General features: G+C 51.3%; 2 protein-coding genes across 2 annotated transcripts; both read left to right on the forward strand.

Moving 5' to 3' along the window:
- Positions 1-1,228: 1,228 nt before the first annotated feature.
- On the forward strand, positions 1,229-7,159 carry LOC147962403 (uncharacterized). The gene is made up of 3 exons (XM_087534182.1): positions 1,229-2,417; positions 3,695-5,651; positions 7,108-7,159. The coding sequence occupies exons 1-3, from the start codon at positions 1,229-1,231 to the stop codon at positions 7,157-7,159; spliced, it is 3,198 nt and encodes a 1,065-aa protein (XP_087390308.1).
- A 4,307-nt stretch (positions 7,160-11,466) lies between these two features.
- Positions 11,467-13,260, forward strand: LOC125531029 (expansin-like A4). The gene has a single exon (XM_048695438.2). It carries the CDS (start codon positions 11,777-11,779, stop codon positions 12,704-12,706), a length of 930 nt encoding a protein of 309 aa, XP_048551395.1. The 5' UTR covers positions 11,467-11,776; the 3' UTR covers positions 12,707-13,260.
- The last annotated feature ends 1,852 nt before the right edge of the window (positions 13,261-15,112 follow it).

Consider the following 15,112-nt stretch of genomic DNA (forward strand, 5'->3'; position numbering starts at 1 on the left):
AGCCCACGTTTTTGGTAAACAGCGAACTACCGAAACTATCCCTGATAAGAAAATATACTATCGAAAATCTGTGGTAGTATTTCCATATCCGGACCATCCAAACGAAAATATGAACGGTCAATATTGATCTGATGCACCGTAAAAGGCTGCATGATACAGCATTTCATTGAAATTAGGATAGAGTTATTACAGGGGCAATTGGATATGCCCAGGATATAAAGCTAGTATCGAAGTGACCGACAAATGAAAGCACCAATACTAGCCTACCAACAATGAAGCGAATTAATCTGGTTCCCGTGGCCTATGAATCATCCGTGCTACCTTGTGCTTGCCTGCCAACGTCCAATCGATGAGACCATTCTTGATACGATCAAGCACTTGCTCCTCCGTCGAGTTCTTTTGCTCAAATATGTGTGTGTTCCTGTCCTTCCACACAGTCCACCACCTGAGCTGCACAAGCGAGCTCCAAGCTGCCTTGTGGATCGCCGGCACCTACTGTCTTCATTGGTACCACAGTCCCAAATGTTCTCACATCCTGGCGACGGCACAAGGGCCAAAGGCAGATTGCACTTTTGCATAATCTTTCCCCACAAGCTAATCGTGAATGGGCAGCTAGCAAGGAGATGCACGGGCGTCTCTCGCTGGGCATTACAGAGGCAACACATCGGGTTGTGAGGCCAGTTTGGCTTCTTCAGATTGTCCCCGGTCAGGATTTTGCCAAGCACAGGCCATCCATGAGAACACCTTGCATTTCAGTGGTGCCTCTGACTTCCGGATCAGCTGTTTGTAACTCATCTGCATCGATCCATCAAACTGAATAGTGTAAAATAGGGTCTAGCATATTATACATGTACATGTATTATTATACGTATGTAATTGTATTCTGATCATCTATATATTGAGACATGAGGCTGGATGTTAGCCACCCACGCAAAACCCTAAACCCAGTGTTTCAACTTGGTATCAGCTAGGTCAGGCCGCCGCCGCAGGTCCCTCGCGCCGCCACCCGATCCTCTCTCCGCGTAGCCGCCGCTTCTGCTTGCTGCTTCACGTACGAGATTAATCCAGCCAGAGGAATCCATCCAGCTGCTTGCTAGCTAGCTAGCTAGCTTTGCCTGTACGCTGCGCCGCTTCCGATCGCTGCTCCCGCGCGTGTCATCTTCCGCGCCGCCGCCGCATCTTGCCTCAGCCGCCGCCGCGTGACGTTCTTCTCCATGCCGCCGCAGCGATGTCGTCTTCCACCCTCTCCACCGGCCAAACTGCCGACTCCCTCCTCTCGTCCCCCGTCGCCATGATTCCCGCCGCGCTCACCGTCCCGACGATCTCCGTCCGCCTCGGTCGTCACAACTTCATGCTTTGGGGAGGCATCACCAGCACTGTCCTTACCGGTGCCAACCTCCACGGACACCTCGTTGGCACCAAGGCGGCACCGGCCAAAACACTCGTTGTCGGCACCGGCGACGCTGCTACCGCCGTCGACAACCCGGAGTACCACCAATGGCGGGTTCAAGATCAGTGCGTCAAGGGGCTCCTTCTCACCTCCATGGATGAGGATATTGCATGCCAACTCATTGGCTACGAGTTGGCGCATGCGGTGTGGACAGCCGTCGCCGCCATGTTCGGCGCCCAGAGCCGCACCAACGTCCGTCACATCCGGCGGCAACTTCAGTCGCTGAGGAAGGACGATCTCTCCGCCGCGGAATACATGCACAAGATGAAGGCGCTTGCCGACATTATGGCCGCCGCCGGCTCCCCGATCCGCGATGATGAGCTTATCGATCACATCCTCACCGGCCTCGGCTCCGCCTACAACTCCATCACCACCTCCTTGGGTGTGAGTAACGCACCCATGCCCTACTCCAGCTTTTACTCATTGGTTCTATCCTTCGAGGCGCTGCAGGGACAGCAGAGTGCGGTGGAGGGGTGGACTTCCTCGGCTAATGCCATGACTCGCTCTGGCCCCTTCGGACATGGTGGACGCGCTCCCTACTCGGAGCCCTACCCCTCCCAGGGTGGGGGTCGCCCGGCCGATGGCAACGGCCAGCCCGGGCAAGGTCGTCAAGGCGGCAACGGTGGCCCCAACGGTGGCCACAACCGCAACTCCTCCTACGCCGGCAATGGTCGGCAAGGTGGCGGGGGTAACGGCGGCAACAACGGTGGTGGTGGCTGTCGCAACAACCGTTGGCGCCCCCGGTGTCAAATTTGCAAAAACTGGGGGCATGAGGCCGATGATTTCCCCAAGCGTTATGACCAGGACCACAACTCTCGCTCCGCCAACTCGGTCTCCACCAACACCGTCGACTATCCTTGGGTGCTGGACACCGGAGCTACGGATCACCTGATGAGTGATCTTGAACGCCTCCAGGTTCATGACCGCTATGATGGCAAGGACCAGGTTCATGTGGCCAATGGTGCAGGTTTGTCTATTTCACACATTGGTCATTCCCGTTTACCCGGTTCATCTCTCAAACTGCGCAACATCCTTCATGTTCCACACATCAGAGAGCATCTTCTTTCTGTCTATCGCCTTGTTTGTGATAATGACGTGTTTGTTGAATTTCACCGTCGTTTTTTCTTTGTTAAGGACAAAGCAACCAGGCGCGTCATTCTTCAAGGTAGCAGTCGAGGGGGGGTCTACCCGATTCCCTTTACTCGTGCTATGTCATCTCGCCATGCTTCATCTAGAGTCCGTGTTTCGTCGTCGCAATGGCATCAACGTCTAGGTCACCCTACAAATAATGTGGTAACCTCCATTGTTCGGAGTCATGATCTTCCTTGCTCTAGTTCAAATACTTCACCATTAGTGTGTGATGCATGTCAGCGTGCTAAGAGTCATCAGCTACCGTATTCCACGTCTTATCATGTCACTACTGTACCTCTTGAATTAATACATTCAGATGTTTGGGGTCCCGCTATTGCGTCTTCGGGGGGTACAAGTATTATGTCAGTTTTGTTGATGATTACACGCGCTTCACTTGGATTTCTTTGCTTAAACATAAGTCTGATGTTGAGCAAGTCTTCTATAACTTTCAGGCTCATGTCGAACGCCTCTTGGATTGCAAAATCAAGGCTGTTCAGTCCGACTGGGGTGGTGAATACCACAAGCTCCAATGCTATTTTCAACGCACGGGCATCTCTCACCATGTGTCGTGTCCACATACATCTCAGCAGAACGGTATTGCCGAGCGCAAACACCGTCATTTGGTCGAGACCGGTCTTGCCTTACTGGCACACTCGTCTCTCCCACTCCGGTTTTGGGATGAGGCCTTTCTTACAGCGTGTTATCTCATCAACCGTATGCCCACTCCGGTTCTCAACAAAGACACGCCTCTGTTCTGCCTGTTTCATGTTCAACCCAATTATTCCTCTCTCAGGATTTTTGGGTGTGCTTGCTGGCCTAGTCTCCGCAAGTATAATGCTCACAAGCTGGAGTTCCGTTCGAAGATGTGTGTCTTCCTTGGCTATAGCCCTCTGCATAAGGGCTATAAGTGTCTTGATCGCACCTCAGGTAGGATCTACATCTCCCGTGATGTTGTTTTTGACGAGTCAGTTTTCCCTTACTCTAGCCCGGGTGTCTCGGTTGACATTGCCTCCATTTAGCATGCTCTCACTTTTCCATCTAATGAACCGGTTTCGGATGTCCATGTGCGGAAATACAACCTGTCCTATTTGTCACCTGACTTGTTTTCTGCAGATGCTGCTCTAATTTCTTCCCAGGAACCCGTCGTCGCACCTGTATCCACCGGCGCGATCGACGTGCATGGCCCCGACGTGCATGTCACGCCTCCCAAGGCAGCCTTGTCGGCCTCGCCCACTGGCGCGTTTGAGGTCCCGTCTGCCTCGCCCGTTGGCGCGACCACAGGCACGACTGGGTTGCCCGCTGCGTTCCCCGCCTCGCCTGGGTCGGCCCAGCCCGCCTCGCCTACTTCGGTTGTCGTCAAGTCGCCAGCCGCATCCTCTGGGCTGCCGTCTCCACCTGGATCTCCCTCGTCGCCTGTTTCGGCCCAGTCCGACGCGTCCCCCCGGCCCATGTCGCCTGTTGCCGACGATCGTTCAGCCGCGACACCACCGGCCGGGTCTCCTTCGTCGCCGCCACCTTCTACCGGTGATGCAGCTACCGGGCACACTATGGTCACCCGTCACCGCGATCATACGCGTAAGGCCAAGACATACGCGGATGGTACGGTGCGGTACGACACTCGTCGGCGTGCATTCTTCGCCGCACCCACCTCTCATCGTGATGCTCTTGGTGAACCGGCTTGGCGTGCCTCCATGTCTGAGGAATTTGCTGCCCTTCGTCACACAAACACATGGGTGTTGGTGCCTCGGCCTCCTGGTGTTAATATTGTGGGTTGCAAGTGGATCTTTAAGACCAAACATCGTCCGGATGGTTCTGTTGACAAGCACAAAGCTCGCCTCGTTGCTCGCGGTTTTACTCAACAACAAGGGATAGACTATGGAGATACTTTCAGCCCCGTGGTGAAGCCTACCACGGTTCGTCTGGTCCTCTCTCTCGCCGTCTCCCACGGGTGGTGTCTTCGCCAGATTGATGTGAGCAATGCTTTTCTTCACGGATTTTTGGCCAAAGATGTCTACATGCAGCAGCCCCCTGGCTTTGAGGATGCTCATCATCCCTCTCATGTCTGCAAACTCCAGAGGTCCATCTACGGGCTCAAACAGTCGCCGCGTGCCTGGTATGCTCGATTGAGTCAGCGTCTCTCACAGCTTGGCTTTGTTCCTTCCAAGGCGGATGCGTCCTTGTTCATATTTTCACATGGTGCTATTCAGATCTACATGCTGGTGTATGTTGATGATATTGTGATTGCCGGTTCTACACCTCATGTGGTGGATCGCCTTGTGCAGTCCTTGTCTGTGAGTTTTCCCATCAAAGACTTGGGCAGGCTGGAGTACTTTCTTGGATTGGAAGCGTCCTTTCATTCAGGGGGCATGACATTGACACAGAAGAAGTATGCACTTGATCTTCTTCATCGCGTCAACATGGAGAACTGCAAGTCCACTTCCACTCCACTTGCTACATCCGAGAGCCTCTCGCGTCACAGTGGAGCATTGCTGAGTATCGATGACTCTTTCAGGTACCGCAGTGTAGTTGGAGCACTGCAGTATCTAACACTCACCCGTCCAGATATCTCCTTTGTCGTGAACAAAGTGTGCCAGTTCCTGTCTCAGCCTACCCAGGTTCATTGGGAAGCAGTTAAGCGTATTCTGAGGTATATCAAAGGTACGCTAGACACGGGACTACGGATCCGTAAGTCCAGATTTACTGGAGTCAGTATATTCACCGACGCAGACTGGACAGTTTGTGTTGATGACCGGCATTCTACTAGTGGCTTTGCTGTATTTGTTGGACCCAATCTTATATCTTGGAGTTCCAAGAAGCAACCTACGGTCTTGAGGTCTAGCACCAAGGCAGAGTATAAGGCATTGGCAAATGGCGCGGCTGAAGCCATTTGGATAGACACAGTTCTCACAGAACTTGGAGTCACACGGCAGCGCACACCCATATTGTGGTGTGATAACTTAGGGGCAACTTACCTGACGGCGAATCCAGTGTTTCATGCTCGTACCAAACACATTGAGATTGATTTCCGTTTTGTGAGGGAATGGGTAGCTATTGGTAAACTGGAAGTCAGGTTTATATCAACTGATGATCAGTTAGCGGATGTATTTACTAAACCCGCTACTCGACAGATGCTAGACCGTTTTAGAACCAATCTGAATCTTGTATGTAGTTCAGATTGAGGGGGCATGTAAAATAGGGTCTAACATATTGTACATGTACACGTATTTGTATACGTATGTAATTGTATTCTGATCATCTATATATTGAGACGTGAGGCTGGATGTTAGCCACCCACGCAAAACCCTAAACCCAGTGTTTCAACTAATAGCATAGGCCGACTGACTGGAGAACTCGCCGTTTGCCGTCCACCGCCAGGAAACCGTGTCCAGATGCTGGCCTAGCGCCACACCCTGTAGCTGAACCCACAAGGCGGTGAACTCACAGACAGCCTGCAGCGTCAGATTCTCCCTTAGGTGATGCATCCAACGATCGCCGGTAAGCGCTTGAGCCACCGTGAGCCGTTTCCGGGTGCAGACACTGAATAGTGCCGGGTAGCTGTGACAGAAACTTATTCCATGCATCCAGGGCTTTGTCCAGAAGCAAATCCGTTGTCCATCCCTCAGATGGAACTGAACTGAAGCCATGAACAGCTCCTGAACTCTGGCATCGGTGGGCAGAGGCAGCCCCAACAAACTATTACTTTTCATGCCAAATATGATGACGCCGTTCGGAACATATATGCTTTTTTTTGCGGGGCAGAACACATGTGATTAGCTCTCTGTGATTAGTGAGTAACATTCCCAATCGTTATCCTCCATGTCTGAAATTGTAATCCCAAAGCGAAATCAGCTGAAAATGGGTATGAAATGGACTGCAGCAATGGTTGAAACGATGAAACAATCTACTAGTACTATACTTTGTTAAAATTCAGTGCGGTGGGCAAGTCGCACGTATGGTGCGGGTTCCATCTTCCATGCATGACACCATGGTAACTAGCTAGTGCTAGCGCATGGACGTTACTTAGTGGCTAGAGGCCAGTTGCATGCACTCGAGATTGATCAATATCATAATATGTCGTTGCCAACTTCTTGTGTAAGGGCATCTCCAACGGCGGCCATTGACCAATACACTAGAAACCGGCTAGCTAGTGCATATTAGTGGCCATCACACATGACTTGGAGATCACTGCCATTTAGTACCTATGCATGCTAGTACGCAGAGTGGGTGGGTGAGCTAAGATACGGGCTAATCAATGTGTTTGCATAACTGTGTATCATCGATCCAATCCAATCAAACAACTGTGTACACTTGCACTTTAATTAGTTGTACTATGAATATTCATAGTATGAAGCATTTCTTTAATTAGTTCATTTCAGCATAATTGTTGCTTTATATAAATAATATTAATGGATAGAATATGAATCTGGGATCAAATCGGCCAGGAGCAGTACGTATCCGTACAGTAGGGGTTGTATCATTTTCAAAGAGGTGCCATACTGGAATTGATTATGGCTTTCTTTTTGCAGGGAAGAAATTGATTATGGCTGTTATCGCAAACAGTTTCAAGAGACGACGTAGTCAAAATCACGGAGATTTTGTTCCCCAGATGCATGCCAGAAAAATATTATTGTATTACTAGTTTCTAGCTGGCACATGGATTCCTGTTGATCCGGCCACTTCCAACATTGATTGAATAGTTCCTTCTGTTTCAACTTGCAAGATCTTTCTCATGGCAGTTGTTTTAACCAAAGTTGAAGTGATTGGTGACTTATTCCAACCTTTATCATGTGTCTCCTCTGCATGCATGAATGCATAGTAACACACATAAATATGATAATTAACTGACCATAGATGCCATGAAGGAACAAATAGGGATCTCAAATGTGGACTAGGGCCTGTTTGGCACTACTCCGCTCCAAATCAGCTTCACTACATCAAGTCCACTTTGGAACAGTTTTATTCTAGAGTTGCGGTTCCACCAAAAAGCAGTTTATCATGTTTGGCTTCCAACTAGCTGCAGCTTCAAAAATGGAAAATTTGATGAAAAAGGTCTATTTGATTGAATGACGTGAGAAAAAACAAAAGGGTATCCACTAACTGGTGGTAGTGATGGGTAGTTTTTCCCCAACTCCAGTTTCTAGAGTTTTTGGAGCACCCCATAAAGTACTTCATAGAAAACATGGAGTTGTACCCCAATTCTAGTTATTTTATGGAGCGACATTTCGTGGAGCTTCCAGGGTTTGAGTTTTATAGAGCCGAGTTGATTTTTAGGGAGCGGAGCATTTCCAAACAATTTCTAAATCTCAGTCACCTAAAGTTTTATTTTGGATAAATCAATTTTCTTAACCATTGGATCAAGATCCAACGGGCCACTCTCCATTGTTTTTCCTTAAGCTTTCGTCCGCCTTAAATGGTTCTTCTTCACTCCTCACCTCCAATTGGCTCGGCCTCGTTTCTAGCTCGACCTCAGAGTTCAACATCGTCTCCTTCCTTTTTCTCCAACGAAATGAACTTACCCCAATTGCAACTTCAAACAACTTACATATAAGCCGTCGTTCTCAAAATAATTTTAATGAAGGAACAAGTACGTACATGCTCTACTGTGCACTTTGTATCGAAACTGTTCCTTATTAATGGAGAGAAACCCTGTACATGTATGCATGCACACGTACGTGCTGACGAGGTTATGTACTCCAACTCCATTATTCCGGAGTAATGCATCCACTAGTAGGACAATGTCTTCTTAATTTCCTTGCTGTGTAACGTGAGTTCACGGGCAGTTTTGCTGCTTGGTCGTAAGGACTTTTGTAACTCGAAAACAAACAAAGTAACCTAACTTGTTTCCCTTTGCTTCGTCTTTATTATAAGAAGAAGCTGGTTGCATCAACGGATCAATATAATTGAAAAGGGTCTAATTAACCTGGAGAGGAAAATGTATCTAGCTAGCTAGTGGGTCGTGGCCGTCGCCGTCGCCGTCGCCCTGGCCGGCGGGTCGAAATCCCAAGATCCCTTCCTGCCCTCTGTTCTTCTTCCACGACGGTGCCCCCACCGGCAACTCAATTGGCAGCTACTGTACTACTAGTAGAAAACTGTTGATACTTGAGCCCGTGCGGCCGTAGGTGCCCACCACCACTCACATGGCGCGCAACAAGACATCAAGACCGGCCCCTCTCGTTTGTGCATGATTGGAAATGCCGTGGTTGCTCGCCTCTGAATTTAGAGGCTGGGCGTCTTAAGCCCATCTCATATGTCTGGACAGCCGTCCGGTCACTACTCGGTCACGATTTTTGATTTAAAAGGACTTCTTAAACGGGCCTCAAATGTCCTGTCTGACCAGGATCTCTCATATCCAGTCCAAATATGAGGTAGATATAGGGGCACCCGAGCGCTCGGCACGCCCGCCATGTTGGACTCGACAGCCTGAGCTCACCCTAAATTGCACCAAATCCACCAAACCATTTCTCCTTCTTCGGCCACCCTCCAACCTTTCCCGCGCACAGACCCTCGTCGTCCTCCACCCTTGCTCCCAATCCTCACCACCTGTTCTGTTCTACCGCCGAAGATGTCGTCCAGCCTGACCCACAACGCCGCGATGGAGACACAGTTCGCCTCGTCCGTTGGCGGGGTCACTTCGTTGGCTGCAACTTGTAAGGCGGAGAACGTCGCCCGGAAGTTGCGGCGACGCCGACAGCGAGAGAGGGAGGCAACATTGCAGGGAGGTTCAGACATGGTGGAGCAGCTGTCTCCTCCGCCGCGCCCGGATCCCCGCATCCCTTCCATCCGAGCGCATACACGGATTACGCCGTCCGACCCATTGGGACAGAGGATGATTCGACGGCCGGTTGGGCCATTCCGGAGAGCTTTCCACCCACGCAGATGTCGGTGGTCGGCGTATATGACTCGCCGCAGCTCGTTCGGGCGCGAATGAGCACGGGCACATGCAGTGTCCGGGCTACCCTCAACATGTTTGACGGAATGACCGAACAAGAGCCGGTGCGTTTCTTTGCTACTGTCCGGTCAGATTTTTGCATATACCCCTAGTTCATTTCGCACATGCTGAGTGCTTGCAAATCATAATCATGTAGGAGGCGTTCTTGTCGAACATGATCAATGACAATGAAGATCCGACCGAAATGAAGTATGAATTGGAGGCCACCACCGCATTTGAAGTTGGAAAACATCCGATCCCAATCCAAGCAAGAAGAAGAAGAAGAAGTCCAAGACACTGAAGGCAAGAGATCCAGCATTCTCAAGATTTGAGGACATCTTGTTGGTCAAAGCTTGGTTGGCCACAACAATGGATTCAATATGCGGCAACGAGTAAAAGGGGAACACCTATTGGACAAAGATTTGGAAGGAGTATCACAACAAATGGATTATGTGGAGCCGCATCCTATCGTGACCACCCGCAATGTGGCATCTCTCCAGTATCGTTGGGGGGTTATTCAAGGGGAAGTGAACAAGTGCATCGGCTACTACTCACAAGTGACCAAACGCTCTCAAAGTGGGATGGAAGTCGCAACTCATGTAAGCTCAATGGCTTCATCTTCTCGTCATTTTGCATATGCTTCTTCTGTTTGCATTCTCGTGCTCATACATATGTTGTTAGCTAGACGGCGGTGGCGGCCACTTTGTATCACGAGGTGGAGAAGAAACCATTTGGTTTTAGCCATTGTTGGGTCATATTGAATGAAAAGCCGAAGTGGAACCAACTTGTGACTGATCTCAACTCCGGCTAGAAGAGAAATTCTGGCTCAAGCTCCAACCAATCAATTGGGTTGGACGATGAAGAGGATGATGTTGTCGTGTCGAATGGAAAAGCCACCGTACCAAATGATAACGGCCTAGTCATGGGAAACAAGTGGGAGAACGCACATGCCGCCAGTTATGCCGAGGCTACCAAAATGTCGTCCATATGGACGGGAATTTTTTCGGTGAGGGAGAATAAGAAGGAGGAGAGGTACAATCTCATGTTGGATGCGCAAAAGAAAAGAATGAAGTGGGACCGGAAGAGGGTGTAGAAGAAGCTCGAAATTGAGAGGCAGAAGATCGAGTTGAAGAAGCAACAAGCGGTGATCAAACGGGAACTCGAGAAGGCCAAGATATTTGCCGACATAAAGCTTGAGAAGGAGAGGTTGCAACTCACACGGAACGGAAAGATGCGAGGATCATGTTGGTGGACGAAACCCTCTTGGATTAGCATGCGAAGAAGTGGCTTGCGGACAAGAAGAAGGAGATCAACGACCGTAGGGAGTACGAGGTGGCGAGGGCGGCTACGGCCCGGATGCAGGCGGAGGAGGTAGCCCGGATGCAAGTGGGGCAGGACGCATTTCGCCTGGAGCACGACACATTCCGCTTGGAGCAGGCGCCCGGCCAGTGATCCGAGGCCGTCCGTCACGCTCGGGCATTGATTTCTGTTTGGAATGTCCGATTTGCTGAACTATGATCTGCTTTGCTTTGTTACGAACTTTGAAATTCAAACAATTTGTATTATATGATCAACGTGTATGGATTGTATGGATTTGAGGATCAAAATTTACGGTATGTAGATATGCGGCATAACATTTAAGAGGCGTCCGCGGCCGGATAGATGCTCTTAGTTTCTAATCACGGGAGTTGGAATATGCCGACAGGATCCATGAAGCCGGCGACACCGTACCAGGTTGGGGTAGAGAACTCGACGTGCCCGCCGGTCAGCCGGTCCGGCGCAACGTACGCATGCTTCTCGCGTTGCACGCAAGACGAAAGAAAATGGGGGTGCAGCTGCAGGTGCAGCTTAGCTTTCGTCCAAGGACAGCCATGAACGTACACATCGGTCCATCCATCGTGCACGTCCGAATCAGGCAGACACGATCTACGGCCAGCCCATGGGCACATGAAATCCTCTCGTGATCCCCTCCAACTGGTAGCCAGTTAATTATACAGTTTAAGACTTTACTCAGACTATTCTTGGCACGCATGTGGAGTTGAAAAGATCCTTTGCCTCGACATGATCTTCTTCATGCCCCCCACGTAGTCCGTCTCCAACTCTCGATGCTAGCTTGGCGCTTAAAGAGAGTCTTCAACCACACACCTTCTCATCCCAGTCTCATTCTCAGCCACGTTATCCATACATCCATCTGCACAGTAGGAGGATACTCATCGACTAACTATTAATCTTGCTCTCTAGACTCTAGCCTCATCGATCCACCGACCATGGCGCGCCTGCTCCTCGTCCTCGTCCTAGCGGTGGCCGCTGCCGTCGCCCAACCGCTGCCCGCGTGCGCTTCTGTGGCTCCCTCGCCGTCATCCTTGTACCGCTGCGGCTGGTGCTCGCGCCGCTCCACCGCCTCCATCCTCCCTCCGGACGCCGGCGCCCTCACAGGCGCCGCGTGCGGATACGGTGATCCGGCGGAGCTCGCGGCCGACGGGGGATTCCACATTGCGGCCGTCGGTGCTGGATTTTTCCGCGGCGGCCAGGCCTGCGGCGCCTGCTACCAGCTGAGGTGCAGGGACCGGAGCGCGTGCTCGGAAGGCGGCGTCAAGGTCATCGTCGTTGCCGACGTGCCGAAGGTGAACAGAACAGCAGGCGTCGTCGGTGGCGGGAAGTTCCTGCTCAGCAAGGACGCCTTCGCCGCCTTGACTACTGCTGGTCACAGTGGCCAGCTTGCGAGCTTAGTGGACACGGCCGTCGACGTCGACTTCAGGAGGATACCATGCATGTACAACAGCAAGAACCTAGCGGTGAGGGTGGAGGAGACGAGCAACAGGGACAAGGGCCACCTCGCCCTCTGCTTCCTCTACCAGGGCGGCCAGACCGACATCGTCGCCGTCGAGGTCGCGCAGGCGGTTCTTCGTGCTGCCCAGAGCGCCGCCGCACCGTCGCCGACGCAATGGCAGTACATGACGCGGCGCGAGGAGTCTCCCGGGGTGTGGCGCACGTCGCGCGCGCCGGCCGGCCCGCTGCAGCTCCGGCTCGTGGTCACCGCGGGCTCCGGCGGCAAGTGGCTGCGCGCTGACGGGGCGGTGTTCCCCGCGGAGTGGCAGGCCGGCGCGGTCTACGACACTGGGCTGCGCGTCACCGACGTCGCCGCGCGCACATGCAGCTGCGCCTCTGCCTCCGGGGACGACGACGAAGAGGAGTAGGAGCCCAGTTGACACGCACACGCGCGCTCGCATCCTTGCTGGTTCCTAGTGATCGACCGGTGGTCCATCGGACCAGGCCTGCACGCCACCGGCCGGCCGCCGGGAAGATGTATGACACGCGGCACACGCGGAAAAGTGAAGAGAAACGGAGAAAGAGGCATAACAGCGAAAAGGAACCGGAAAGAAAGGGAAGTTCGCAACGACGCCCTTAGGATATTCCAACCTAGACCCCTTCATCGCCCACAACTTTTCGCCGTCGTCGTCGCCGAAGGTCCGCCGGAAGAAATGGCGCGTGCTCCATGATTGTGGTTCCACCATGACGGGCGGCCATTGACCTCAGTAGCAAGTAGCTAGTGCATATATTAATGGGTTATACATAGACACGCTTGAGAATTGAGATCGTTGTCATTGTACTCATGCATGCACTACATGAGTGGGTGGGTGAACTATCGGCATTAGGCATTCGGCATCTAGCCGGCGGGTCCAAGTCCAAAAATCTTGCGGCCATTGCTGATTCTTATTCCACCGTATTCTCTATGGAATTAATTTTGTGACACTTATCTCTACTCCCTCCGTCCCATAATATAAGAATGTTTTTCAAGCTAACATAGCTTGAAAATATTCTTATATTATGGGATGGAGTAGTAGTTTATTGTACATGCATGACATCGTCATTTAACTACCGCTCATATTTTTTTTAGAATCACCGAGGGGAGCTCCCCACCTAAATATATTGCTCAAAACGACTGCCGAGGCAGCAGAATCAGATTACACAGACACAATGCATCGTGCAGAGAGGTAGGTACGCCACGAGGAGACGTCCTCCTTGTCACCCGTATCAACAAGACGGTGTGACCAAAGATCTAAGTCTGCTACTAGGTTCCTGATAGTTATTACAGAACATTGATCAACATTTCTAAAGAGCATATCATTTCTCGCGGCCCATATGGAGGAGAGTAGCGCAAGCAGGACGAAGGGCCATGCGTTCTTGGGCAGGTGGTGAGGTATTGGAACGTCCCAAAGTTCATTGAGGTCTTCATCTTGAGGCAGAATGCCTACTCTCTGCCAGATTCTGTTGGCGAGGGGGCAAGAGATGAAGAGGTGAATGGAATCTTCCGATCGCGTGGCACACCGTGTGCATAAGTCCGAGCGGATTATGCTCTTGTGGGTAAGGTTGACGGCGGTGTTCAGGCGATCCTTAAAGAGTAGCCAAGCGAAGATCTTGATCTTGCGTGGAGCCTTGGTGTTCCAGATGAGAGGAGCAATGAGGTCCGTTTCTGGCCTTGCCATAATGGTGCTGTAAGCTTGCTTGGTGGAGAAGTCATGACCCTTAAGGAGGAACCGTTGATCTTCCTCTGCCGAAGGCACGAAGTCCTGCAAAACAGCCAAAAGCGAAACCAGCTCTGTCTCTACTGTGAGAGAGAGACGATTACGGAGGTTTGTTTCGAGACTGAAACGCAAGATGTTAGCCACTTTAACCAGTTGCAGTGTTGAGTGGGAGAAGAGGTGTGGGTAGGTGGTAGCTAGAGGTTTTGGGGTGAGCCAGGTGTCTAACCAGAAGTAAGTGTGCGTTCCACTATTTGTTAAAAGGAAGGAGATTGACTGTAAGGTTGGGATTTGTTGAGCAATCGTGCGGCATAGGAAAGAGGTTTGGGGGCCCGAGGAGACTAGGGCATTGGGGTGTTCAAGCTCTAGCCAATCGAGCCATGGTGATGGTGTGGATGAGAGGGCTTTGACAGCAAACTTCATTAGGAGGCAATTATTTTGAACCTGTAGATTTTTCAGCCCTAGCCCACCGATTTTTTGGCGTGCAAACATTTTTCCACGCAATCAGGCATTTGGCACCCGAACAGTCATCCTCACCAACCCAGAAAAAGGATCTTCTCAGGGAATCAATGATTTTTAGGGGTTTTTTGATGTGAAAGACAAACATGAAGTATGTAAGCAGGGAGTCAAGAACGGCCGAGATGAGGATGATGTACCTTCGACACCGGGGGTGATGCACCGCAGCTCACGCCGAAGGAGACCCGCCGAAAGCGCGGTACGCAAGACAATCCGGCGGGTGCTTTTGAGGACTCGAAATCCCACACGCCTAGGAGGGACCCCGTCAGGGCGTGCGGCGGCTATGGGCTGCCCTAGGTCGACCTGATCGCCCCTAGGGCCTCGAGGTTCGCCGCCCTGCAAACGAAGAACGAGGAAGAAGAAGAACAAGGGAGAGAGATAAAGGTAAAGGTAAAAAAATGATATATTGATAGATCGATTGTGTGTTGTTCAATCGGCCGTCACCCCTTACATATATATGAGGCGGCTGGACTTCCCGTACAAGAAAAGGACTCAAATCACGTCCAAAACATCAAAACATAACCTAACTCGGACTACGAGGGCCGGAACTTCTGGTCAGCCGAG

The sequence above is a fragment of the Triticum urartu genome, chromosome 7A (assembly GCF_056163025.1).
Source record: "Triticum urartu cultivar PI428250 chromosome 7A, HENAU_Tu73, whole genome shotgun sequence".
Taxonomy (NCBI): Eukaryota; Viridiplantae; Streptophyta; class Magnoliopsida; order Poales; family Poaceae; genus Triticum; species Triticum urartu.

Bases quoted from the DNA above. Each gene is read 5' to 3' on its own strand.
- LOC147962403 (XM_087534182.1), top strand. From the start codon at position 1,229: ATGTCGTCTTCCACCCTCTCCACCGGCCAAACTGCCGACTCCCTCCTC. The intron at 2,418-3,694 runs GTTTGTCTATTT...TGTTTTCTGCAG, and splicing joins TCATGTGGCCAATGGTGCAG to ATGCTGCTCTAATTTCTTCC. The intron at 5,652-7,107 runs GTTTATATCAAC...TTCTTTTTGCAG, and splicing joins ATTGGTAAACTGGAAGTCAG to GGAAGAAATTGATTATGGCT.
- LOC125531029 (XM_048695438.2), top strand. From the start codon at position 11,777: ATGGCGCGCCTGCTCCTCGTCCTCGTCCTAGCGGTGGCCGCTGCCGTC.